This window comes from Mustela erminea, chromosome 12 (assembly GCF_009829155.1).
Source record: "Mustela erminea isolate mMusErm1 chromosome 12, mMusErm1.Pri, whole genome shotgun sequence".
In the NCBI taxonomy this organism is placed as follows: Eukaryota; Metazoa; Chordata; class Mammalia; order Carnivora; family Mustelidae; genus Mustela; species Mustela erminea.
The window spans coordinates 13,286,331-13,311,833 of NC_045625.1; the positions used below are offsets into that span (position 1 = coordinate 13,286,331).

Below are 25,503 nucleotides of genomic sequence, written 5' to 3' on the forward strand. Positions count from 1 at the left end.
CAGCTTTCTGGGTTGTAAACATGTGGTAGTACTGGAGTATTGTATAGTCAATGTTAAATAAAAGCCAAAACTGGAATGTGCAGAAAATAGGATTTGGTTAATTTGTGGACTCATCTTTATTTTTGTCTTTGTTTAACTTTTTAAAAAACAAGATTCCTGGAGTAGATTGGTACGTTCTGTTAAAGACTTACAGTGACCCATTTTGCTTACCCTGTTGCTTCACAAGGGACTCGCCCAGGGACCATGACCTGCTGGTGTGTGTATATATTTACAAAAAAACAAACCAACCACCCATTGGGATATAAGGTAGCAATCACAAACTAAAGACTGCGGCTTGTTTAGGTGCAATACCCTGATTCCCAAAGTTAGTTACAGTGGGTCTTAATTGTTTTTGTGACAGGATTTATTCAGACTGCTGTACTCTTCATTTGATGTAACAAAATGCTATTAATCTAAATATTTGTAAATAAAGTACCTGTATCTAGATTAAATTAAAATGGTTTGCATTATTTTCTGAACTACAATAGGATTTCATATTTTTTTCAGGCAAACAATTATTTGGCAGAAGTTGCCAGTTTTTATTGGCGAATTGTCCTTACTATATGAAGAGAAGTCTACATATATAGCATATAACTCACATGACTCAGTAATTGACTTAGTTTTGTCCTTGTATTTGGATCACCCTTGCAGTGTTTTCAGTCAACCTTTTTCAGTGTGAGATCAGCACACTTGGTGCCTGATAGTGTTCTCCCTTGACTGTACTTGGGGCCAAATTCTGTTGTTTGCATGTGTAATCCCCTGTAATAAACTTGGGTGCTCAAAAATAGAAGAGCAAATTGTCCTATTGTAACATGCATGTGCCAGACACTGGGAAGTACACTTTGGAGAGAATGTGAAGTTCTTTTAATCTTTCATCAATGAGAGTTTACTACATGTGGGGTCACCTGCTTCTGTGGGTTACTTGTTAACCTTGCACCTGTGTGGAGGCCCTCTTGATTAGTAAATTGGTGCTCAGACATTCCAGTGCAATGTTCAAGTGTTTCATGGATAGATAATAAAATGTTCGATGCAGTAAACTTGATTAAAAAAATTTTTTTTTGGTGGTAATGTTCACATAATACTGGATATAGTAAAGTTTCTTTGGAAAGAGGTCTTTTGGAACCAGGTGTTTGGTTTCACATATTAATTACCTCCCCAATTCCAAACTATAGTTTTGAGAACTTATTTGCTCACATATCTGTTGTTTCAGGTGTGATCTTTCTATATAGATGTGTGGTTTAGGTCACTCCCCCTTACACAGAAGATCAAATGATTACCTTCCATTCCTGTCAACAGGGGAATAGGGTTCATGTGGCAGTTTAGAAAGAAGATATTTTACCCTCACTCAGCACATGGACAGAATGGGGAAAAGTGTCCCTAAGGGATTTCAGTAATTGTGCAGAGGCCTGACTTTTCAGCATTTTGCTAAGGCCTGTGAAAATGAAATAAGAGAATGTTAAATACAAAAGATACACACCAAATCCAATTTTTATTTGGAAGTAGATACTTCTAGAACTTACTGTGTGTTAAATTTTATGCCACTTCCATTGCCTTTAGTGTAATTCTGTTTATCCCATATCTTAATTAATGGTCCAGGTCTGACCAAATTCTTGGGTCTATAACCCTCCTTGGGGTAGAGAGGGATGGTTGCACCACACCATACTGTATGGTTATGGTTCATAAGCTGTCTGCGGGCCTAAAAACAGGCCTTGGGAGTATTTTAAAACCTGTAACATGTAGTTTCATACTTCCCTTACTCATGAGAAGAAGTCTACTGCCACACAGTCTTTTGTGACAGTTGCTATTGTTTTTAGAGAAATAATGTATTTGTAGATCATGAAGGAGAGCCATTAATTACAGTAGTTCAAAGATTTAAAAGTCAAACACAATTTGAATTTACCACTGGGTCAGATTCTGCTAATTTTCCATCAAAGAATATTTTGGTTGAGGAAAAGCACCTCAGGTATAGTAGTTTTATAAACGATATTTCCATGTGGTGTATGTTCATTGACAGGTACAACAAACTTCAATCTCTGGGCCAAAGATGGAGAGCCATTTGGAAATTGCTGTTCTCTTGGAACGCAGGTAAACGTTTGATGGCTTTACTGTAGATCTATGAAATGAAAAGTCAGATGACAGACTATTTTATCTTTTATTTTCATATGAAAATAGATTTTAAACAAAATCCAAAAATAAAATTTGACACTATAAATGAAAGGCTTGAGTACATTCTTTTTCTTTGTAGCTATAGATTTAAACCAGTTTGTAGCCTCAAATTTACAATTATAATCACTGGTTTTATGGCAATACATTTCAAAGCTAAAAAAAACAAACCCCCAGCCATCCAGGTTTAAACTGTATACAACTCTTCCCATATGTACATGTGATTTACAAAAACCCCAGCGTTCACAGCATGTGAGCTAAGCTATAGTGGAGGTGCAGTGCTGGAGGTCCCCGCATCTGGAGCAAAACCAAGCGGCCTTCCAGTTCATGGTGAGGTAGTAGAGAAGGGATTTCCTCCCAAGAGTTCCTCACCCGGCTGAGCAGTTCTTTTCCTGCAGAAACAAAGAGGATGCCTTCTTGGAACAGTAAAAACAAGTCTTCAGTGAACAGAACTAAGTGACAGCTCATGATGGCTAACAGGTAAAATACGTATTTGAGTACCTCTCTGGAAAAATACTTGGGAGATGAGCCACTGTACAAAATTATTCAAGAGTAAAATTAAGGGGCGTCTGGGTGGCTCAGTGAGTTAAAGCCTCTGCCTTTAGCTCAGGTCATGATCCCAAGGTTCTGGGATCGAGCCCTGCATCAGGCTCTCTGCTCAGCAGGGAGCCTGCTGCCTCCTCCCTCTTGTGCCTGTCTCTCTGCCTACTTGTGACCTCTGTCAAATAAATAAAATCTTTAAAAAAAAAAAGTAAAAAATCTACTGGACTGTAAGATAAGCTAGAATTCAGGATATTCCAACTGAAAGTGGTAGTTAAGAGAACTCTGTAACATGTACCCTGCAAGCAGGAAGCTGGGGATGGCATCAGTGTCGGTAACTGTCTAGTAATTGTGACGGACCTTGTAGAACTTGGAAGGAGCTCTGAAAAGAAGGGAGATGAAAACACAGCTCAGAAGCCAGCCCCTAACTCCAGCCTAGTTTAAGCTTTCATCTCTTAAACCTGGATTATGACCTCAGACTCCAAAAGAATTCTAGCAGACCTCCCCCTACCTGCTGCGTCTCTAACACCACCATTACTCTCCTGCATCCCGAGCGCCTGAACTCTTCAGGCTGTCACCCCAAGCTGATAGCTAAACCTGGCACCCAAATCCCCATGTACTCCTCTTCCACGACTGTGGGCTGTCTCATCTCTAAACCCACCTTCTTTGCAATACTCAGTGCCTCCTGATACTCTTAAGACCTGCCCTGAGGTTCATGATGGTTTTGGCCTGTGCCTGATTTGGTCCCACCATAGAAGGTTTTAAGGTAATCACATTCAAATCTTGGATCTGCTGCTGCTGAGCTGTGTGCCTACAAAAGAGGCAGCTCTTTCTCAACATTCCTCGTGGCTCAGCTATATGCTATCCTGCTCTGTGGTAGTGACAGATGAGCCCCGAAGTCCTGGTTTCATCTTCTGCTGTGACATTTTTCATTTTACACAATTTCTTCATCTAGTAAAGGCATACTTCCTACCTCCTAGGATACAAAGACTACATGAGATAATACATGTAAAGTGCTTATTAATACACACAGACACTAAAAAATGGTAGCTATTATCTATCTCTGGGTCCCTACTGACCGATTCCCTGAGTCTATTTCATGTTCCTCCTAAACGTTAACCTTCTCAAGGTCTCACACAGAAAGGCTCTGTGAACTTTAGGGGTTGTAGACACCCTGTGCTAAGAGGTTTGAGTTCAAACTTTTGCTGAGGAAGAATAGAAGGCACAGCCAGGCATCCTTTCCTGAGATGCAGGGAGATGGACAAACTAAACTAAGAGACTAAACTGTAACTAAACTAAACTAAACTAACAGACTAAACTACAGACTAAACTGTAAACTAAGCATTTGCAGCCTAAATGCTCTACGGATGGAGTAGAGAACAAGGAAATCCAGCAATGGAGCTCATCAGGAGAATTCCCTATATCCCTGACGGCTCATCCAGCCTCCAATTTCAGGCCATTCCCTAAGCCATCACCTTGTCCTCTTCCTAGATCTACCAACCACTCCATTCCATTTTCCTAGGGACCAGTTTTGAAAGCAAATCTGTCTTCAGTTTTCCAGAGACCTGAAGGTGGCATTTGTGGCATTCTGAGTCTCCACTATATAGATTAGGGACCCTAAATTTAGCTTCTTATGTTTACAACAGCACGTACTCTTACCTGGCTTGGTCCAGGTTGAGAGTCCTCAGCCAGGGAAGATTCCAACTGAGACAGACCAGGTGACGATGTGGAGTCTCTAGAAGTGCTGGTGACCAATTCCCCTAAAGCATCCACTTGTCTTCTCAAGCTGTGTAACGTGCCCTCTGTCTGCCGCTTCCCCTTAATTAGCACTTCTGCTTGCTTGGACATACAGTGTCGAAGCTGGGCCTGAAAGCATTATGGTAAAATTTAGGGTTTTACACAGAAGAAATGAACTCCATAGCTTCCTCATGCTTAACACTGATGGGCCGATCTGATTATCATAAAGTAGGAATGGCTGCTGAAAATGCCTTTGTCCTAAAAAAATATATAAACGTAGAAGGTGCTGCTGGCTTCTCTCTGTGCGTAGAACTTGTACCATGCTGTGCTGTCATTAACTGGGCCTTCCGCTCAGTTCTCTCCCTTACAACAATACTTAGGATTTCTGCATCCCTGGCCTCCCCGTTAAATTATGATTCCTTCTCTCCCTTTCCTGCCCAGACTTAGCAGAAGACTGGTTTATACTTGATATCTTCAGTGCCTCTCACAGTGCATTCAGTCTTCAACCCCACGCTACTTTCTGGCTTGCCCCCCTGCTGTTTCTTTCAAAGGATTCTCTGCAAGTCTACAGCAGTTCTGTCCAACAGAACTTTCTGTGATGATGGGAATGTTCTGTATCTGTGCTGTCAAATATAGCAGCCACTCAATAGTGGCTATGGAGTCCCTAAAACTGTGGCAACTGAAGAACTTTTAACCTAATAGAATTCATTTACATTTAAGTAGCCACATGTGGCTGGAAGCTGTTGGATGTCAAGGACCTCCACTCCCTCAACACAGTGCATGGCTCCCTCCCAGTTCATGCTGTGTATGAAGCCTTTCTCCAAACACATTCTGCCCTCTCATTCTATCTTCCTTTCCTTTTTCCAATTCCCACCTGTAGTGTTAACCCCCAAATCTTTAGGTCAATGCTGATCGCTAAATCCTAGACTCTCTGAAAGCTGCCTATGGAGAGATTGGCCCTGGATGTCTCACAGGCCTCAAGACTCCACATGTTCTGAGCCAAACAACTTTCTGACACCCAAAGCCTATCTTTCCCCCAACCACTGGTCTATGAGCCTCTTGTTTATCACTGTATCTCTATTTTCTGTCCCAGGTCCTTAGGTTCTGTCAGTTTTAGCTGAGGCAAAGAAGCATTACCCAGAACACTGGGCTTAACTCCACAATTCATGGTTTGAATGCTAACCCCTGCCACTTACTGTGTGATGCCAACTTCTCTAAGCTTCCGCCATGTAATCTAGAAAGCTGCTCATGCCGTAACAGAGGGAATGGCAGCAGTATGTCGTGATAAGCAATTTCCCACTGTCCTCAACATGCCAACCATCTCATACTGTACTGTTTTAAAGGGCAACCTTGAGTCGATCTTCACGGTGACGCAGTCTCTCTCGGAGTGCTTCTCCACGCCAGTGTTCATCCTTTTTCAGAGGGAAAGGGAAACATCAGCGTCCCCAAACGTTGCTAGCCTTTCCCTCCTCCCGCCTTCCCCAAGTTCCACATGTATTTTTCAGCTTATCTGGGGGGAGGTGGGAACAAATTATCCTATAGCAAAGCCCAAAGAGCAGCAGGATATATACTTACCATTATGTGAGTCTGGGAAAAATTCAATTTTTCTTCAAAAGGTGATGGTCTCTCACTCACAGTGAATGGAAAGTTCTCTTTCAAGCTTTCTAACCCTCCTTCTAGGTTTTCATTCCTTTCCAAAATAGCCTCCAGATCTGCTGGTAGTTCTGGGAGAAACTGGTTGAGATTCCTCAGGCTTGTTCTGATTTCATCTTTCACCTCACATTTAAGTGTTCGCATTGCGTCACTGATTTCCATCTGTCTTCTTTCCAGATCTTTTTGGTTTGTCATCTGAAGAGTGAGAATCAGATTCGAGTGGGTAATGTTTGGGACCTACTTGGAATTGAAATGCTTAATGTGTCATGTACTTATGGAACTTTCCACGTAGGATTAGACTCTCCCAGTCTAAGTGTGAACTGCTCTGAGCCTGGTTACACCACAGGGTATCAGAGGTTTCTGCTGGGTCATTTCTTCCTTCCTAGGCATTTGGGTCTTCTAGACTTGTTTCTGACGTAAAATCTAACATTTCAACACAGCTCTTTGGAACATGATAAAATTTCATGCTGAAGAACTGCTATTTTTCTTTCAAAAACATAAGATGCTGAACTTAAGGGGATTTTAAAAGGACATTTTGAACAAATGCTTTTCTCTTATAGAGGTGCATTTCTAAATTTTAAGACTAAAAAAACAGATTTGATTTAAAGGACATTCTTATAATCAGCTTTCATAATTTCTAAAAAGAAATACTCCTATTAAAAGAGCTACTTAAGAAACAAAAACTGCCCAATGGGGAGTGAGCATGTCTACCGGGCCTTCTCTGTTTCGGGCGGCCAGCAGGGGCTCCTGGGCACGCACCTGTTTCTTGAGCTCTGTGTACTCATGCTGCATCTGGTTGAGCTCCTTCATCAGGCGCCTGGCCCGCTCGTGGTTGTCCTGGGCCACCTGTTCGATTGTCGCCATCTCTTTCTGCATGCAGCTGTTCTCCTGCTTTTGCTCCTAGTGCAGGAGGAAGGACACGGCTGGGCTCTGGCACATGGAGCTGTGCACTGCTGCCTTACACACTCACTAGCTCTGTAAGTCCGTTTCCCATTGGGGTTCTAGCTGTAACGTGGGGATAACACTGCCGGCCTTTAGAGGCTGTGGTAGAGCTATAGTACATAGGTGGTCAGAGTCTTTTATCTGTTAGCCCAAAGTCTGAATCATAGCTCTGCAACATTACCTTTGATAATATGTTCCTTTCCTTTCCTGAGCCTCCATTACTGCAACAGGAACAACAGTCATCCTCACAGAGTTACCCGGAGGATGAAAATCTAGACCCCTCCATGTTATCTTTACAGTCATGCTGCTGATCACTAGTGGTAAGCGTGTCACCCTCTGGGAAACACCCATTTCCCACTGTCTGGGAAACACACACCCATTCACATACATCAGCTCCTCCAGAGGGTGTCAGAAAATCCATTCCTGTGACAGTCTCTACCACTGCCCAACTGCCTCCACCCAAAATAGATTTCTGTGGACTTAGAGTATCCCCTCCCCCCCATTTTTTAAAAAAGATTTTTATTTGACAGAGAAAAACAGTGAGAGAAGGAACACAAGCAGGGGGAGTAGGAGAGGGAGAAGCAGGCCTCCCACCAAGTAGGGAGCTCAATGCGGGGCTCAGTCCCAGAACCCTGAGATCATGACCTGAGCTGAAGGCAGCCGCCTAACGACTGAGGCATTCGGGCACCCCTCACCTCCCCAAATTTTATCCCAAATAGATTTCAGGGATAAAAGCATGGCAGATTGATCTCCTTGGTTTAAGGAAAATTAAAGCTAATCTGACTAAAAAGGGCAGGATGAGAAAAATCTGTGAGCAGTGACTGCAGATGGGCAAACATGTTAAGCCGTTTCCCCCCCAGAATGCTGCAGCCCCTGTCAGTGGAGGTGTGAGCTGCGGCTCCTTGCTGAGAGTGCTCTCTGCTTCGTGTTGACACTGTCTGTTCGGCTTCTCGAGGGCGACAGCCCACTATCAGCTTCAAGATCACACTGTGCATCAATACACACAAAACAGCTGAGTTAGGAACTGGGCTGCCAGGTAATTTGTTTTCTCCACACCAAAGCAGCGTTTTAGTCTAAAAATGTAAATGTGGTGCTTCCTCATGAGCTGTCAGGGCAGTGGGTACTCACCAGAAGGTTCTTCTCCAGCTGGCTCCGCTGGATCTTCAGTGCTTCCTTCAGGCTGGCAACCTGCTTCTCGGCTTTCTTTCTTTCTGTCAAGAACTGGTTCCGTAAGAGGCTGAAGTCTGCCCTCATAGAGTCTGTCTCTTTCTGGAGAGCCTGCAGCTCACTTGACTTTTCCAGTAACTGCTGTTCCCGTTCTGAAAGCTGCCGTTCTGAAATGAGCATTTTTAGTAGTTTGGGTGGAGGCCCTGGTCCAGCTATGGGCAGGTAGGGAAATGCCACTCACTCGGGCATCACTGGATCTTCCGAATCCCCCCGACCCACATCCGAGGCCCAGGTAAAAGCCCTCACGAAGGTGCCTCCTGACAAAACTGGGCCCTAGAGGGTTGAATCCCAAAGTGACAGACAGCTATTGTCTTCCCTTTATCAGGGACCAGTGAGAGCAAACAGCAATCCTGAGGGGCAGGAGACATGGAAATAGATGGCTGAAGTGCTTCTTATAAACCCGGGTTTTAATAAAGGGAGTGCACACATACTTCTCCTTCACGGGAGGCAGCGTGGTGGAAACAACACGGGATCTGGAGTGGCATAAGCCCTATATTATACAGGAGAAGCCTACTTCTGGTGTTCCATGAGAATCTTATATGCAAATGCATAGTGCACATTAAGTACTCAACAAATGATGCTTACAAAGAACAACGACAGTTAAAATAGATTTTTCTACCCACACTCTGGAGTAACACCCTGTCCAGATTTCACTTTCACATGTCAGGTGTGGTCAGACTCAACACATATGTTAGTTAAGTTTCATTTTCACAATGAAATGGCTGGTCTAGGGCACCTGGGTGGCTCATTCGGTTAAGCGTCTGCCTTCAGTTCAGGTCATGATCCCAGAGTCCTGGGGTGGAGTCCTGTATGGGGCTACCTGCTCAGCAGGGAGCCTGCTTCTCCCTCTGCTTGTGCTGTGTCTCTCTCAAATAAATAAAATCTTTAAAAGAAAAAAGAAAATAAAGAAGCGGCTGGTCTGGATGTAATCAAGAGTTGGGGAGGAAGGAGTAATAACCCTTCCACCAAGTTCACCAGAGAACATTTTCTGACCATTGTTAAACCCTGAAGCCTAAGAAAGAAAAAAATCACTTATTGCTGTGGGAACTATCATTTACCCTGGATTTCCATGTCATTGTCATTGATACATGGCTCAAGAGAGCACAAACAGACCCAAAAGCAAATACCTGTATTTTGGTACCATTCACTATGACAAATTTGGACACAAGTAGAACTGTTGATAATTGTTTTTTGATTGGGCGAGATGAAATGGATCATCATTTCCAAAGCTCAAAACAGCGTTCTTCACAGAAAGCCTTCAGAGTGCCTTCTAGAACTTCTTTGCCTTAACATCTCTCTGCCTTGAGGCACCATTCTTGAAGTAGGCAGTATGGTCGGATAAAAAGACCACACAGTCTCAGGATCAACTCCCATCTCCATAAAGACAAATGCCTTGTATCTCTGAACCTGTTGTCACCTCTCCTGGGGCTAGCAGGATCCAACGGGGCATCTCCTTGCCACTCTGCACCTCCTGACCCCTTCTGGGCCGTGGCCGGGCTCAGGGTTTCCTCTACACACCTGGCAAGACAACCAGTGCCGCCCCCCTCCCAAAGCGCCGTATTTGGGAACACATACTGGTCTGGGAGAGCGTTTTCTCCAGGGTCTCGCTGCTCCTCTCCTCTTCCTGCAAGGTCCTCACACGCTCCTCAGCCAAGAGCAGCTTTGAGAGCACCTGGTCCAGCTTGCCTTTCTGCTCGCCCAACTCCCTTTCCAGCTGCTGCTGCTGCTCCTTCAGAGCCACTTTACTGGCTTCTAACTTTTTTTCTTCACATTCTCGCTCTTTCTGGAGTCTCTGAAACATCTTAATAGAGAACAAACAGTCATAATATAACAAATACAGTATATCCCAGATGAGGGAACCTTCGCGGACGCTAGCCAGGTTCCAGCTCCAGAGAAAGCAGGAAACAGCCCAGTGAGAGACAGTGAGTTCCCTTTACAGAGGTGATCGTGCTGGGACTGGAAAACTATCTGGCCACCACGCGAGGAAAGGATTCATGCGGCCGGTGGCATGGGGCCAGCAAGATTCTTTACAGGACCCGTGTTCTGTGGTCTTAATGGTCCCAATATTAATACCGAGAGAGCAAAACGCTGGTGTAAAATCCTCCTGGTTACACAGGGCGGTTAAGGGAAGTAGTCCTATGGGCGATCCTTCACAGCTTCGGCCGGGAGAAGCTCACCCAAGTGACAAAGTGTTTTTTCTGTAAAATCATAAATGTGTGGTACCATTTCTTGCTGGGCTAGCTTAGCCTTGTTTTCTTCAATCTCGTTCCGAAGCTCTTGAAGCTGTTGCTGCTTTGTCTCCCCTTCTTTGCGGCAGTCTTCAGTCTTCTTCATCCACTCACCGATACCCTTCTCGAGCCTGGTCTGTTCACTGAGCAGCATGTCCTTACGCTGGGTGCTGTGAAGCACATCCTTTACGGGAAAGAACAAATGGAAACTATTAACAAAGCCATCTGCCCTAGGGCTGGCAAATGCCCCTCCTGAGATCCAGCAAGTCTGACAAAATAAACATGAAAGTCCCACATCATTTATTCTCTCAACAAACTTATTTAAAGCACCCAGGATGCAATTCAATCATCAGCTTTCCTCTTTTTAGTGTCTAAGAAGAGGACAGAAGATGTCCCAACCTAAGAGACCCAGTTCTTCTGAACTTCAGCTGCTTCATCACTGAGGTGGGAATAAACAACACCCACTTCACAAGATTGCTAAGAAGATTAAGGAGCGCTGTGACTAAGGCTTAATTCTCATTGAAAATAAACCTAAAGTCATGGTTTTGTTACTATTTGAAATATTTATGTGGGTTGAAAAGCTCAGAAAATAATTTCTTATTTATGCAAGGAATCCAAATTAAACTTTTTGGAGAAATTTATTATATATATATTTTTTTTTAGAAATTTACTGTATTTTCAACAACACAGAAAATACTCATTAGAGCCTACTGTGTAAGAATTTTTTAAAGATGGACTACTTCAAGTTTTACATCTTAGATTACTAAAGACAGATGGAAGAAATCAGATGTCCAATCCAACCCCTGGTTTACATAGTGGAAACTGAGGCCCAGAACTTGCTTGAGGCTCTCTGAAACCGAAATTACTGCACTATTCTCATAGGATGACAATTATCTTTAAGACTATCCAAAGTAAAAGGGTCAAGAATCAGCTTTACTGAACATCTGACAAGATGGAGGCCCAGGTACTCTGAAATTGGCAGTTACCCTGCTGCTCAGAGTAACCAAATCTGAGCCAAGCTGTGTGGGCCTTATCTTTGCCAAGAGTAAGAGATGGTCCATCTGGTGCCTGAAGCCCCTAAAGGGGCTGGCTGAGCGTTTTAGGCTCTGTTCTAGCTACCATCTTCCTTATTATCTTTGAGTAAAACTTTGAAAATAAATGAGAAAACCACTGCTCTGCATCAAAAGTTTCGTGTATATGTGTTTGTGTCTTAAAAATGGCCCTATGGAACCTGCTGGTATGAAAAGGAACCAACCTACTTGATTTGACTTTTATTTTAACCAATTGTCTGCATACCTTCAGGATACTACTAGAAGATTACATTTGTTAAACTTACCTGTTTCGCTAGGTTCAAATGGTCTTGGACATCCGCTAGTTCCTTCTGTAGTGAGTTTACGGCTTCTTGTTTTTCTACAGAAATAACATTTACATAATATAAATACACTTGTATGCATTTCCCCAATTCCCATCAGCCCCCAAAAAAGTAGAGTGGAAGTGAATATAAACTCATTTCTGTTAAGTGTATGGCTATGCATTTACTTGTCAAAAGGTCAAAAGAATGAGTTAATATGCACAACCTATATCTGGGCTTGGAGCTCAGGTTTTTAGATTTACATGTTCAAAACCTCATCATAAAAAAATGTATAGTTAATACCTAGTGTTGACAACGTGCATGGTTTAAAAATGAACACCTTCTACATTGCTGGGAGAAATGTAATTTGGTACAATCTTAAAGGGAGATAATTTGGGAATAGATTTTATATGTGTGCTGGCTTTGTCACTTGCTAGCTCTATGACCTTGAGGAAATCACAGAAAACTAAGCTTACATTTTCTCCTCTGTAAATGGGTGAAAGAGTTTCTATCATAAAAATGTTATAAGGATTAAATGAAATGCACATAAAATACTTGAATCGTGTCTGAGACACAGTAAGTGCTTAACAAGTATAAATACGTTGTTAGCTAGACTTATTTAGTAATTTCTAATCATGGATGTTTAACAAAGTTTTGATAATAAAGGTATTATCTGCATCTTTCTTTTTTGTTTTAAAATTACACACACACACACACACACACACACACCCCAAGGAAAAATCTGGAAGGATATTCACCACACTGTTAATAGGAATTACCTCTGAGGGGTGAGTCATTTTTATTTCATCTTTTTGCGTGTTTTTAAATTGTTCTTTAAGGAACATGAACTATTTTTTTTAAAACAGCATTACTGAGATATAATTCACATACCAAGCATTTCACCCATTTTACAGTGTGCAATTCATTGGCTTTAAGTATATTCACAAAGTCAAGCAAACATCACTACAATCTAATTTTAGAACATTTCTGTCACTTCTAAAATAAATCCCATGCCCATTAGCATGAATTATTTCTATAATAAGAAAAGGAAACAAAGAAGAACCCTTGAGGTGGGACCAAGGGGCAAAGATGGTTTCCATCTCGAATGGACAAGTGTTGGACAGCCTGGGTCAGTCCCCATGGAGATGATCTTTGGTAACAGATTCCTTCTGAGGAATAGCTGAGTTCTGGTTTTGTTTTTCAAGACTGCTTCAGCAAGAGGTGAAAAAGAGAAGAGGCTATGGAAACCCCTCTGATTCCAGACATGCTGATGGAAGAGAGCCAGCAGGAAAGCCTCCCAGAAGAATGGGCCTCGTCCTCCCCCAATGGCTGGTGGATGAGGAAGGTCACTGTCTGCTCTAAGAAGCAAACAACTGAACAGACACATTCATGGCAGAGGGCTGACCATGCTGGACTGACTGTGTACGCCTCAACAAGGACAGCTCTGTGTCCTCACAGATGAGTGAGGGCGCGCTGGGAGTTCCCCACCCAGGGATCCGGCGTGGCTGACGTGCAGCTCCATACATGCACATATGTGTGTCCCTATCTTCTCTGCATAGTTTGCAAAAGTATTAATATAGTTTTAATAAGGAAATATTTTTAGGTTACAAAACCTGACTTCTCTTTGTATAATTAAACTCCAAATCTGGAAGAAAATAAAAGGTTGTCTATTCAGAGAAAAGAAAAGAAAAGAAAACCTAACCAAAGGAAGGACACCCTCCCCTCCCCGGCCACCGCGGAGGGGCAGCTTCATACCTTGTAGCTGCTGCTGCACTGCTCCCAAGTCTTTATGCAGTGAGAGCTTCTCTCTGTTAAGTTGGTCTAGCTCCTGCTGCAGCTTTCTGACATCCAATTCCAATCTTTCTAAGTTTGCCTGCTCCATTCTGCTATCGTCTTCTGCAGCTGCTAAAACCCTACCGCGCAAGCAGAGTAAGTGAGACTATCGAACATAAAAGGTCCAGCCGCACACAAGACACAGCCAAGGAACATTGTTATCCTTTCACTGGATGGTTATAGACTATGAATGATTATAAACCTTAACACTCTTCTGGGGCGCCTGGGTGGCTCAGTGTGTTAAGTCGCTGCCTTCAGCTCGGGTCATGATCTTGGGGTCCTGGGATCAAGCCCCGCGTTGGGCTCTCCCCTCAGTGGGGAGCCTGCTTCCCTTCCTCTCTCTCTGCCTGCCTTTCTGCCTACTTGTGATCTCTGTCAAATAAATAAATAAATAATCTTAAAAAAAAAAATCTTAACACTCTTCAACTCATTTCCAAAAGACATCTTATTTTCAGCTTTCTAAAACACGAGGTTTTTTGAAAAGTGACTCACTAAAGTTTTATAAAAATCAGAATAACAACAAGGACAACACTCAGAATTCCCCAAATCTCACAATTAAAATAGATGGCTAGCTTCTGATAAGTGAGAAAACAGGAAACACAACTGTGCGATAGGATTTGTCCAAAAAACAGATGTACACGAGCCGGCTTTCTTTTACACGACCAGAGTCCTATAGTGTAGGCTGGTTTCTGTCTGGCTTCTGTCACTGAGAGGAGTCACTGTGAGGTGCACCCATGTTGCTGTGTGTGTCAGTACTGCATTTCCTTCTCTCTCTCTTTTTTTAAAGATATTTATTTATTTATTTATTTGAGAGAGAGAGAGAAAGAATGAGAGGGGAGAAGGTCAGAGGGAGAAGCAAACTCCCCATGGAGCTGGGACCCCCCGATGCGGGACTCGATCCCAGGACTCCAGGATCATGACCTGAGCCGAAGGCAGTTGTTTAACCAACTGAGCCACCCAGGTGACCCCTGCATTCCCTTCTTATTGCCAAATAGTACTCCAGGATATGTTTACACAGTCATTTGTCTAGCCATTCACCAGCTGATGGACATTTAGGTTGGTTCCAGGTTTTGGCTGTTTTAAATAAAGCTTCTATGAACATTAAAGTACATCATTCTTTGTATGTACACACACTTTCACTTCTCATGAATAAATATCGAGGAGTAGAATGGTAGCTCTTCTGGCCAATATATGTAAGAGTTTTTAAGTAACTGCCAAATTATTCTCCAAAGTGGTCTAGCATTTTTACACTTCCACCAACTGTGTATGAAAGTTCCATGTCATTTGGTATGATCAGTCTTTAATTTTAGCCTTTCTAATAGGTACATAGTGTTATCTCATCGTGGTTTTAATTTGCATCTTCCTAATGGTTAATGATGAGGAACATCTTTTTTATGTATTTATTTGCCATCCATTCATCTTCTTAAGTGAAATGTCTGCTCAAATCTTTTGCCCATTTAAAAAACTGGATTGTTTGTTTTCTCATTATTGAGTTATGAGTTCTTTGTATATACATGCTCTGGGTACAAGTCCTTTTTTGAAAATACATGGTTGCAAAGATTCTTCTCCCAGTCTGTGACATGTCTTTTCATTATCTTGACAGTGTTTGAGAAGTTTTGATTTTGATGATGTTCAATTTTACCAATTTATTCTTTTATGGACCATGCTTTGGAAGTCCTATCTAGGAAATTCTGCCTAACCCAAGGTCACAAAGGTTTTTTTCCTATGTTTTCTCCTAGAAGTTTTAAATATTTAGGTTTCACACATTTATGTTTATGGTCCATTTTGAGGTAATTTTTATGAATATGGGTGTGGGCTGAAGTTCATTTTTGGGGTTTTGAATATGCAATCATTTCAGCAATATTTTTTGAAAAGACCATCTCTCCTCTACTGAAAAAGATGCCTTTGCATCTTTATCAAAACCATTTGTCCACACATCTGTGCACTTACTTTTGGACTTTCTATTCTGTTCCACTGATTGCTTTTTCTGTCTTTATACCAGTATCATAGTGTTTTGATCACTATGGCTGTATACTGAGTTTTGAAGTCAGGTAGTGTTAGCCCTAAACTTTTGTTCTTCACGGTTGTTTTGGTGTCATAGCTAAAGTTTTAGATCCTATTCCATGTCCATCCTGTGTATTTCCACATGAATTTCAGAACCTGATTGTCAATTTCTATTTTGAAAGCCTGTTGGGATTTTGACTGGGATTGTTCTGAATCTATAGATAGGTTTGAGGAGAACCGAATCTTAACAATATTGCCTTTCCACCCACAAACAGGTATTCTCTCCACTCAGCTACATTTTCTAGCATTTGTTATTTTACCTTAAAAAATCCACAACAAGTTATTTTAAAATGTGCTTTGGAAAAAGAAAAGCCCAAAAGGAAATCCACCCAAAAATGCTGTTGGTGAGCTGTACTGTGATACTGAGTTCGTGGAGTACTTTCTTTTCTCCATTTCCATTCCCTTCTTATAGTGTGTTTATTATGCTTTAGTCTTCAGGAAGGGATCTGGCAAGCTTATTGGGTTTTGCTCTCACCGTTTAGTCTGTGCCAACTTCTTTTCCCAGCTATCCTGTTTTTCTTCAAGATCTTCCCTTTCTTTGCACAGAGACTCAATACACGACTGTAATGCTCGGGTCTCGGCAGTCATCCGCTCTACTTCCCGTCTGTCCCTCTCGAGGAGCTGCTTCTGCCACTCTATCTCCCCTTTCTGTTGCACGGCTGTCTGCTGCAGATTCTCTAACACCAGTCTCTCCTAAAACAGATAAAAGCGGACTCACACATGCTCAAGAGAAAGACTGCAATTGGCTAAGGGTAAAACGGCTTTGTTTATTACCTCTAGCACTTCAACCCGAGTTTTCTCTAACTCAGACACCTTTTGGTCATGCTGTAGCTTCAAACCTTGCAGCTCATTGTTTTCAAGTTGCAACATGTCCAGAATATTCTTTAGTTCTAAGAGAAACAGAGCATGAGCCATGCTATTAAATGTAGTTGAAAACATTTACAAAATAAAACAGAAAATAATGCTGTTGATACAAGAAACAATAGGTCATCAAAACATATCTATTATGCTGAATTAACGGAGTTAATTGTGTTTTTAAAAAGATTTTATTTACCTGAAAGAGAGAAGGCGAAAGAGAGAGAGAGAGAGAGCCGTGCGCACAAAAGGGGATAGGAGCAGAGGGAGAAACAGACTCCTCATTGAGCAGGGAGTCTAGAAGCACAGCTCGATCTCAGGACCCTGAGACTATGACCTGAGCCAAAGTCAGAGGCTTATCCAACTGAGCCACTGAGGCAAGCTGGAGCTAACTGTTTAATGGAAAAAAAAAAAAAATCCCTTTAAATATTGCTAAACATTAACTTATTAAATTTTGTTAAAAACATTTTAACAAAAACATTAACAAAGTTCTAGTTTCCAGAGCAATTACCTCATCTAAATGAATTTTAGTCAAAATAAATGGGTAAAATGTTAAAATACATAAGCTGAGATTCGAATAACAATTTTTTACTTTTTAAAAAATATTTATTTATTTGACAGAAAAAGATCACAAGTAGGCAGAGAGGCAGGCAGAGAGAGAGGAAGGGAAGCAGGCTCCCTGCTGAGCAGAGAGCCTGATGCGGGGCTTGATCCCAGAACCTTGGGATCATGACCTGGGACGAAGGCAGAGGCTTTAACCCACTGAGCCACCCAGTCGCCCCCAACAATTTTTTATCTTTTAAAATAAAGATTTTCAAAAAAATATATAGATTTTCAAGTATTAACTCTCTTCTCTGATTATACAGATATTTGCTCACTGTGGAAAATTTCAAGAAAAAAAGAAACAAATGAAAACCCATTATTATCCCACCATCCAAAGATAATCACTACAGCAATAGCAATTTGATTTATTTCCTTCCAGGAGTGTGTGCACACACATGCACATAACTTCCAAATAAATTGGAATTATACTCTATATCCAGTTTTACATCTATTTTTTCAGTCTTCATTCCGTAAATTGGAATTATGCTCTATATTCAGTTTTACATCTATTCTTTCAGTCTTCCCATCAGCATTTTTTGCATGCCATTAAATGTTGAAAATATGGCTTTTAGATTGGCCAAATTTCCAAATTTCATTATAAATTTTGCTGCAAGTAACCAACTCAGGTAGCTTAATTTGTGAAACAAGGAAATCAAGTGTTACTAAGTAAATACAATACTGCTGCAAGGTATATAAATGCTTCCTTTCTCTCAGTAACTAGAAATGGGCTACATGGTTCAATAGGCATGAATTTTCAGATTTGAAACATTGCAGGATTGGCCCAATTTTCTCTGTCAAATAGCCTGTTAAGTGTTCTTCCTTCTCCACACCCTGGTCAGTAATTATAATGACTACTGTGCTCTTAAATAAACTTTATCAGTAAGCTTTGAATGGCAGAAAATACTGTATTCCTTTTACAATACTGCTTTTCTTTGCTCATCTAAAACAAAGCTGAACTTTAAAAGAAGTTTATTCCACCATTTGTATTTTTTTCTGTGATCTCGAATAGAGATATTTCCAAACTCCAACTTTATATGATTGCTTTCCTTTAAACTTACCAGTTTTATGTTTAGACATTTGTCCTAAAACTACCTGAAGATTTTCTTCCTCTTTTTCAATTTCCTGCTTTATGAATGCAAGTTGAGTTTTTTTTTCACTAATCTGGACATTCAGTTCTCCTTTCTGAAAACTGAGTTCTTCCAGAAGAGATTTTACTTCCTGTGCCAAAAAAAAAAAAAAAGTCAACTCCACTTTACAAAATTATGAATAGAAATTACCCTGAAATCAATTTTTTTATTAACTATCTCATTTCATAAAAATTCTAATCTGGAAACAAGTTCAGTTTTGCCTTTTATATCAAGAAGAGCACTGTATTCTATTTTACACCAACATATTTCTGTATAATAGAAGAAAGTAAGTCACACATTACCTTCATTTAAAATGCATAAGCAGTATTGACTCTGTGTAAGGCAATTTGTCATAGAAAGAAAAGGCTGAATCTGGTACATCTCCTGCCCTCAGGAGTCTGAACACCTTGAGGAGATTTAGGCAAGGAGTACAAACATGATCATGAAAGCCTAAGATGCCCTAGGAAATGTGCAGAGTGCCCCCAAACTCAGGAGACAGAGAAAACTCCTTCCAAGGTAAAGGAAAAGTCAGGGAAGTCTTCTTAGAGGCATATCAAGCTGAACCATGAAAAATGGGTAGGATCTGAACATTCACAAAAAAATTCCTGGAGAAGAAATGGTATGAGAAAAGGCACAGTGGCAGAGGGAGCTACCCACACAGCCAGAGCCCAGATACGTAACACCACATCAAACTGATGCTACAGAAGGGTCCAGATTCAGAAATTTATATTTGCATTTGGAGGGGAAACCAATGAAATCTCAGAATAAATCTCCAACATCATCCTAGGACTCTTAAGAAAATCTAGTGAAAAACACACCCGAATGTGATTGCACTTCTCAGTTACTTCGGATTCTCCCAGTCTCAGAGCTTCCTGGAGGTCAGCTTTGGCCTGGACCAGGCTATCCTGGAGGAGATGCAGCTCTTCCTTTTTATGCCCTACCTGCCTGTCCAAGATGGCCATCTCCTGCTGCTGACCCGACACCTGCATTAAAGAAAAGGGAAGAATGCAAAGCTTGTCAAAGGCCATGCAACCTTCAGGGCTTGCTATGATGGAGAATATCCAGTCCAGCTAACGGTCGTGGGGGAAATTAGGAACTAGCCTAATTGTAATTATCCCAGCTACATGAGTCAGGAGGGCCAGGCCAGGGGTTCATGCACAAAATGCCTGATAAAGATCCTGAGCTCATCTACATAAAAGCACTCAAAGCACAGCAAAAATAACAATATAATAATAATAATGATTATCCCTCAGCTTATGGTTTTCAAAACACATGTCTATACCTTATTCCATTTAACAACTACCTTGGCAATGGAAGTCAGGCAGGGATTTTAAAAACTCATTTTGTAAATTAAGAAAAAATTATTTACAATTTTAAGGATAGTACACACGTATTTATTTAAAAAGCAGAAAATGCAGACATGTGAAAGGAAGAAAACAGAAGATATTCATAATGCCTCCTTATCAGATGACTGATTTGTACTTTGATATAGACTAAAAATACAAGCACAAGTGTTCATAAGCACATTTAGCGTAAGTGATCTCAGGGCGCATCCTGCTTTGGGGCTTGCTTCCTTCACTCAATAACATATTCTATTGATTTGGGATCCAAATGTGGATTGGACTCTACTTTTTTTTTTTTTTTCAAGATTTTATTTATTTATTTGAAAGACAGAGATCACAAGCAGTCAGAGAGAGAGGGAAGCAGGCTCCCCGCTGAGCAGAGAGCCCGACGTGGGGCTCGATTCCTGGACCTTGAGATTATAACCTGAGCTGAAGGCAGAGGCTTATCTCACTGAGCCACCCAGGTGCCCCTGGACTCTACTCTTTTTTTTTTTTTTTTAAGATTTTATTTATTTATTTGACAGAGAGCACAAGTAGGCAGAGAGGCGGGCACAGAGAGAAGGGGAAGCAGGCTCCTGGCTGAGCAGAGAGCCCGACGTGGGGCTCGATCCCAGGACCCTGAGATCATGATCTAAGCCAAAGGCAGAGGTTTAACCCACTGAGCCACCCAGGTACCCCTGGACTCCACTCTTAATCACTAAAAGATACAGCCTCATTTGTGCTTTATATTTTCTTTTGTATTTTCCAGTCTTTTCTACAATCGAACAGGCATCACTTTTTATAATCATACATTATGATGTGGGTTTCAAAGCAGCACAAGCTGGTTTTTCAAGGCATCTGTTTCCCTACCTGCCTCCTCAGCTTTTCCAGCTCAGCCTTCTTGGCCTGCAGGAGGCTCTCGGACTCTTGAAGGACCTGCAGGTGGTGATCCTCACTGTGCTGCGCGGTCTCGATGTCCTTCTGCAGCTTCTGCAGCCTGCAAACACCAGCAGCAGCACTAGAGCGGGGCCGAAGGGAGGCTGGACCCCCAGCGCCGTCTTCCGGCTCGAGCCCCGTGTGCCCAACAGGGGCTGTACTTACTCTCCCGTCAGGACCTCCTTCTTCTTGTTGAGACACTGGAAATCTGAATCTTTTGCTGCCACAACTTCATTTATTTCTTTCAAGATTTCCTCCTGCTCCATTTTGTGCTGCTCCAAATCCTTTGTGTCAGCCTGGAGCAACCTAAAACACACTGCCTTATTCTCCAAGGCCCCTTAGACTTAACCAGCCAGTTACCATAAGGCGATTATTAGCCTGTCAGAACCAAACTTCTCATCTCACTGAACAGCTGAGGGACTCCACCTACCTGAGCTGCTGGTCGGCTTTGACAAGGTTAACAGCGGTTTCCTGGGCTCTCTTTTCTAACTCCTCAGCATCTTTCTCAGTTTGCAATAAATTTTTCTTGGCATCGGCGAATTTCTCAATGGCATTTTTTGTCTAAAAAAGACACAGTCATTGAAAGCAATTCAGTCACCATTCTCCCTCACAGCTATTGTGGTATAATCTGGTACAACTCTTTCAGAAAACAAGGCAAGACAAGAAGACCGGTAAAGATGTTCATTCACGCTTCTCCAATTCTCAGAAAAGAATTCAGGAGTCAAAACTACTGCACAAAAATACTCACTGTAGATTGGTATACGACCTGACAAAAAATGGATTTAGTAAATGACAACACATCAACACAACAGAGTACTGTGTAGCCTTTAAAATGACAACATAGCAACAAAAGTTGATATTATTATGTTGGCTGAAAAAAGTTCTTTTAAAAGGTACACTACTCTAAGAGCAGCTATGTAAAATTATATCTGTGCCCACAAAGACAAAAGGGCTACCCAAAAGAGAAACAGTCCCTTGAGGGTAGGGAGGCAGTGAATCTTTTTACTTAAAAATAGTCTGTATAGGGACGCCTGGATGGCTCAGTTGGTTGAGCGTCTGCCATCGGCTCAGGTCATGATCCCAGGGTCCCAGGATTGAGCCCCACATCGGGCTCCCTGCTCGGTGGGGAGTCTGCTTCTCTCTCTGTTTGCCGCTCTCCCCATGCTTGTGCTCACTCTCTCTCTTTGACAAATAAATAAAATCTTAAAAAAAAATAACCTATTATTAGGCTATTTTTTTACTTAAAAATATCTCCCAATTAAGTGACAACAAACGGATTTTATCAATATTCCCTCCTCTTAGAGATTATTGCTGTACTGTATTATCATGCTAAATAAAACCTCACTGACTTAAAGACAAACACAAATACTAAATATTTTTATTGAAGTATTTAAAGATCTTCCTATAAAAGATTTGGCAAAACCAGATTTAAAAAAAAAAATCAACTTGGTTTCCTTTCTCTGTCTAAAATAAGAGGCTTAAAACAATGTCACCACAGGTCCAAAAATAGTGTTTGGTTTGCACTTGGCTGAGCAGTGACTCACCTTCAGGCAGAAAGCTCCAGTTCTGCAGTTGCATTAAACTCATAGGCGGATGTTAAACTAGTCTACTAAATATCCCGTGTGGATGAAAAGGGTTGGCAAGCTCCTAAACAGCTAGATATATATATTTTTTCATTTAAAACCAATCAACATATAGTGCACTATTAGGTTCATCAGTTGCACACAGCCCCCTGCTCATCACATCACTGCCCTCCTGAACGCCCGTCACCCGGTTTCCCCATCCCTGTCCTCCTCTCCCTTCCAGCAACCCTCAGTTTGTTCCTTAGAGCTAAGAGTCTCTCGTGGTTTGTCTCCTCTTTGATTTCATCTTATTTGATTTTTACCCCCTTTGCCTTTGTTCACCTGTTTTGTTTCTTAAATTCCATATGAGTGAAATCATCTGATATTTGTCTTTTTCTGACTGACTTATTTCACTTAGGGTAACACCCTCTAGTTCTAACCACGTCATTGCAAATGGTTAAAAGACCTCATTTTTGATGGCTGAGTAATATTCCACGGTATCAGACAGCACATCTTTCCCCATTCATAACAGCCAGATATTTCACTGTCCTTCCTTCCACGCCAGAGCTGGTTCCTATCAGTTTCATCAGCAAAGCACTGGACAAAATGCACTACATGCTCCAGAAAGTCACATTTCTAAGTAGTTTTTGGTCTGTTTCTAGGTTAAGTTTTAACACACCTGGCATCTTTACAAAACACATCACCTTCTCCCACCCTCCTCCCCCTTAAGAAGCTGCCTCCCTGAGTCATTTTGGGAGGCTGAAGGGGAAAGAGCTCACCAGCCTCGGTTCACTTACTACCTGTCAACTACCAATAGCTTTAACATTCTTTTATATACCAGTGGTAAATTCTTCTCTAATCCTGCTCAGGCCCATGTTCTCTCACGATCATGTAACGTGTGACAGAAGAAGGAACTGGTCATCTGAAAAGTCACCAGGATGTTTTCCCATTCTTATTAAAGCCATCACTCACAGAATTTCTTTAATAAATCCTTCATTACAGTCCCCAGGTATTAGATTTCTATTCATTTAAATCTGTCCATGTTGAAATAACAACATACAAATGGTAGTTCCTGAAATGCTCCATGTGGGTCTGGGACTTCTACACTCTGGAATTCTCCTCAGACTAAGAAAGGTCTCTTGGTGAAGCAGAACTTCAGCTGTGTGCCCCTGGGCTGGCTACCAGCCTCCCTGCGCCGCCTTGCTGAACTGAGCTAACCACCACCTTGCAGGATGCCAGGGAAGTTAAAGGAAGCGGCATTCATCAAACAGCCAGTGTGTGGCCGGGACAGAGCCCCAGTGACGGGGAGCTCCCTTCTCCCCTTGATTTCCCCCTGTGCTGTAGTCTCAAGAACACGACCTCAGACCAAAACATACTTGACTTTGCAATGTCCACTTGGAGAACAAAGTAATAGTAGGAAGAAGTCTTCTGAGATAACACTGCTATTTTAGAATATAAGACTGACCTATTTAATACACAGAGCTAGCTGAGCCCAAACAATTTTAAAAGACACACACAGGATAAGGAAGTAGGGTGTGTCAGGAACTCAATGACTTGAGCAGCATTCAATATGCTACTTCACTTAGGGGTGCCTGGATGGCTCAGTCAGTTAAGCTGCCTTTGGCTGAAGTCACAACCCCAGGATCCTGGGATCTAGCCCCACATCTGGCTCCCTGCTCAGTGGGGAATCTGCTTCTTTCTCCCGCTCGCTCTGTTGCGCCCCCAACACTCTTGCTTCCTCTCTCCCATTCTCTCTAAAATAAATAAAAATCTTTTAAAAAACATGCTACTTCATTTAACCCTTACTGAACAGCTTTCCTATTCTCGGCCTGACAGATGAGGAGTGCAAAGCTGGGGACTTAGGGGGCTGATGCAAATTCTCACAGCTTTAACAGCGGCCTGAAACCCGTCTGCCTCGGGGGACCGTGTTCTGGTCTGTTTTCTTCCTAGTCCTTCATGCCGCCAACAGTAAGCTGCCTCACCCCAGACCACAACAGAACATACTTTCTCTCTCGTGCACGAAAGTTCCGTTTCGGCCTCCGCCAGCAGCCGGTCGGCTTCCCTGAGCTCTGCGCGGCGCTTCAGAAGGGTCCTCTCGAGGCACTCAATTTCATCGACAATATCTTCATGGTGTTTGAGTGACTTCTCTGTTTCTAGTTCATTCACAAGACTTTCAACATTTCCATCAATGAAGTCTCTAAAAAATCATATGCCCACACATTAAGACACTTTAAATGCGGACGATAGAGACCCTTGTAGCCTGATAAGAAGACGTATGATGATTTTCTAATTTCATATGAGAAGCAGTGGGAGAGACAGCTGCGTTTGACTACGTTCAAGGCCTATGTTTACACTTTCATTCAACATGGTATGCTGTTGGGGGTGACTGGGTGGCCCAGTCGGGTAAGTGTCAGACACCTGATTGTGGCTCTGGTCGTGATCTCAGGGTGGTGAGATCAAGCCCCGTGTCGGGCTTCGTCCTCAGTGTGGAGTCTCCATGAGAGTCTCACTCTCCCTCATCCTCCCTCATCCTCTGCCCCTCCCCCTGCTCTTGCATGCATTCACAATCTTTCTAAAAAGTATCTTTAAAAAAAAAACCAATGGTACACTGTTCACTGTTGGCAGTAAGTACACAATATGTATGAAGTATGATGTAGTTGTTTCATCTTTTTTGACTCGTCTTTATTTTGGTCAGCACTTCTCAAGACAATGTTGATATTTCTATTCTTCTGTGGTATAAAAATAAAACTATTATCATACTAGTCATCCATTCCCTTCAAACTGTCTGTCAAGTCATAGCTCATCAGCTGCCTCAAAGATGACCTAATTTTGTGATTTACTCTGTTCTGCTAGAGTAAAATTATAGTGACAGTATTTGACAAATCAGAAAGCAAGACACAGGACTCACTAACTCAAGGCTAATATGTCAAAATTATTTGCAAATGGAAACCGTGACAGAAAAACATGCAAATGAATTCATCAACATTAACAAATTCTTTCTCTTTAAATGAAGACACACAGATGATCTTTATAGTCTTCTTTGGACATTTTTGTGTTATCCAAATTCTTTAAAATGATCATTTAATATACTTTTAAAACTAGGAGAAAGGGTAGTTATCCCGCTGCCTTATTTCCTTCCTCAAAAAAACCTCACAATAAAAACCCTCTACCCTATCACATACCTACAAAAGTAACAGCATAATCATCTTTGAAAACTTCAGACATCTAGTCCCCATCTTTTCTTGGTGTGACCCCTGCTTTTCCCTGCCAGGTCTATTAGCCAGTCACATGTGAGCTCCTAGAAGGCAGAGATCACAGCTC

The 25,503-nt window shown here is 41.8% G+C and overlaps 1 protein-coding gene across 8 annotated transcripts in view; it reads right to left on the bottom strand.

The window, feature by feature from the left end:
* Positions 1-2,344: 2,344 nt before the first annotated feature.
* Positions 2,345-25,503, bottom strand: part of CNTRL (centriolin) — an 89,876-nt gene continuing 66,717 nt past the window's right edge. For 3 of the 8 annotated variants that reach the window (XM_032308548.1, XM_032308545.1, XM_032308553.1), the window contains 19 exons: positions 24,187-24,379; positions 21,051-21,181; positions 20,786-20,926; positions 20,555-20,681; positions 19,181-19,345; positions 18,294-18,453; positions 16,552-16,667; positions 16,253-16,470; positions 13,636-13,793; positions 11,866-11,939; positions 10,525-10,713; positions 9,877-10,102; positions 8,203-8,408; positions 6,892-7,032; positions 6,055-6,327; positions 5,829-5,891; positions 4,402-4,608; positions 3,041-3,124; positions 2,345-2,594 (listed from right to left, as the gene is read on the bottom strand). In XM_032308548.1, coding sequence (XP_032164439.1) covers positions 3,068-3,124; positions 4,402-4,608; positions 5,829-5,891; positions 6,055-6,327; positions 6,892-7,032; positions 8,203-8,408; positions 9,877-10,102; positions 10,525-10,713; positions 11,866-11,939; positions 13,636-13,793; positions 16,253-16,470; positions 16,552-16,667; positions 18,294-18,453; positions 19,181-19,345; positions 20,555-20,681; positions 20,786-20,926; positions 21,051-21,181; positions 24,187-24,379 — 2,845 coding nt within the window. In that variant the 3' untranslated portion in view covers positions 2,345-2,594; positions 3,041-3,067. Of the gene's footprint in view, positions 2,595-3,040; positions 3,125-4,401; positions 4,609-5,828; positions 5,892-6,054; positions 6,328-6,888; positions 7,033-7,675; positions 8,062-8,202; positions 8,409-9,876; positions 10,103-10,524; positions 10,714-11,865; positions 11,940-13,635; positions 13,794-16,252; positions 16,471-16,551; positions 16,668-18,293; positions 18,454-19,180; positions 19,346-20,554; positions 20,682-20,785; positions 20,927-21,050; positions 21,182-24,186; positions 24,380-25,503 lie in introns of those variants that run through there. The other 5 variants (XM_032308546.1, XM_032308550.1, XM_032308549.1 and 2 more) reach the window with 5 other exon arrangements.